The 1,383-nt window shown below is 53.9% G+C and overlaps 1 protein-coding gene across 1 annotated transcript in view; it reads left to right on the top strand.

The window, feature by feature from the left end:
* The window catches only part of LOC104076027 (paladin-like), a gene marked incomplete at both ends in the record, with an annotated part of 7,439 nt that overhangs the window by 313 nt on the left and 5,743 nt on the right, over positions 1-1,383 (top strand). Inside the window, one exon of the mRNA XM_009576721.1 lies at positions 49-169. Within this exon, the coding sequence (XP_009575016.1) occupies positions 49-169 (121 nt within the window). The remainder of the gene's footprint in view (positions 1-48; positions 170-1,383) is intronic.

Raw genomic sequence — 1,383 nt, 5'->3', positions numbered from 1 at the left:
GGTGAGGTCGGTCCCCCCCCCAGTCCGGGGCTCGCTGAGCAGCTTTCCGCTTGTTCCTCGCAAGGTGGACGGTGCCATCGCCTCCTGCTCGGAGATGCATGACATGAAGGAAGCCATCTACGAGTACAAGAAGAAGCTGGAAGGGATCGGGGAGGACTATCAGATCCAGGTACATTAATTAGAGGATCGCTGGGATGCAAGCCGCCTGCTCTCCGCGGGGTAATTTATCGAGCTGTTTTTGCGCGGGGATGAGAAGAATGTAAATTCTGGAAATCTGAAGCTTCCTGTGAGCTGGAAATTTCCCAGGGACGTGAAACCTGGAAGGTTGTAGAGCTTCTTCCCCCCCCCGCCAATTATTTAAGAGCCATAAAATGGAGCAGGCTGGGATTCGGGGGAAAGCTGGCCGTTTTGGGCTTCGCCGCTGCTTCTGGTAGATGACCTCAGGGGCAAATAATATCCCGTGCCCTAGTTTCGTCAGCTCTAAAATTGGAAAATCCATACCCGCCTGGCTGGTAAAAGTCCTCGGGAGCCGGGACGGATCGTTGCTTAGAGGTTTTCCTGCAAATATAATCACTCAAGGTCAAGCTTTTCTATCTGTAGATTTTTTTTTTTTTTTTTTCCCCTCCCCCCCCGCTTTGCTTTGAAAAGCCATCAGGGTGGTTTTCCACGCTGGAAAGCTGTGGTCATCCCTGTCTGACGGGGGAGCTCCTCGCCAGGCGATGGATGGATGGCGAGGGAATGCTCAGACGGAAACGCTGCCCTGATCCCAGCCTTTTTGGAGATTAATTTTCCCATTTACATGCTGAATGCGGAGTGGAAGTGCCGGGGCCGGTTGTAAAGGGCAATCTAAAACCAGGCGCTGTGCCGCTAAAGCAGGCTGGAGCAGAAAAGCGTGATTAAAAATGATTAAGTGGGGGGAAGAGAAAGCCTTTACTGGCGCTTTTTTGGCGTTTAGCGGTAAACGCCAAATTTTACCTCCTTTTTAGGGCGGATTTGGGTACGTTTGGTGCTGCTCGGGTGATGGCAGATACTCTCCTGTATAGCTGGGGAAAGCTTGGGCACAGGGGATTTTCCCACTGCCTCAAAGCCTTTCCCCGACTCTTCCCCGCTGAGGAAGGCTGCTCTATGTCATCCTCGAGGCCGGGGAAACAAAACGGCCGGGGGACTGCCGTAAATTAGCGACGAGGAGTGTTTATTTGAAGTCTGCGTGGAGCCAGAGCAGGTTTAAACAATGGCGAGGGGCCAGGAAAATGTGCTGGGGGGGAGGATGAGGAGGGGAGAGGGGCTGATGCTCGGCCATCGAAAAAACCAGCCTGGGCTTGGTAGGGCTGGAGGGGCTGCAGGTGGTACCGGGGGGGCTTTGCTGGGAGAGCCAGTGGAGCC

Source organism: Fulmarus glacialis, unplaced genomic scaffold (genome assembly GCF_000690835.1).
Source record: "Fulmarus glacialis isolate BGI_N327 unplaced genomic scaffold, ASM69083v1 scaffold25404, whole genome shotgun sequence".
Taxonomy (NCBI): domain Eukaryota; kingdom Metazoa; phylum Chordata; class Aves; order Procellariiformes; family Procellariidae; genus Fulmarus; species Fulmarus glacialis.
Note: the sequence above shows the minus strand (reverse complement) of the source record. Positions and strands in the feature narration are given on the sequence as shown.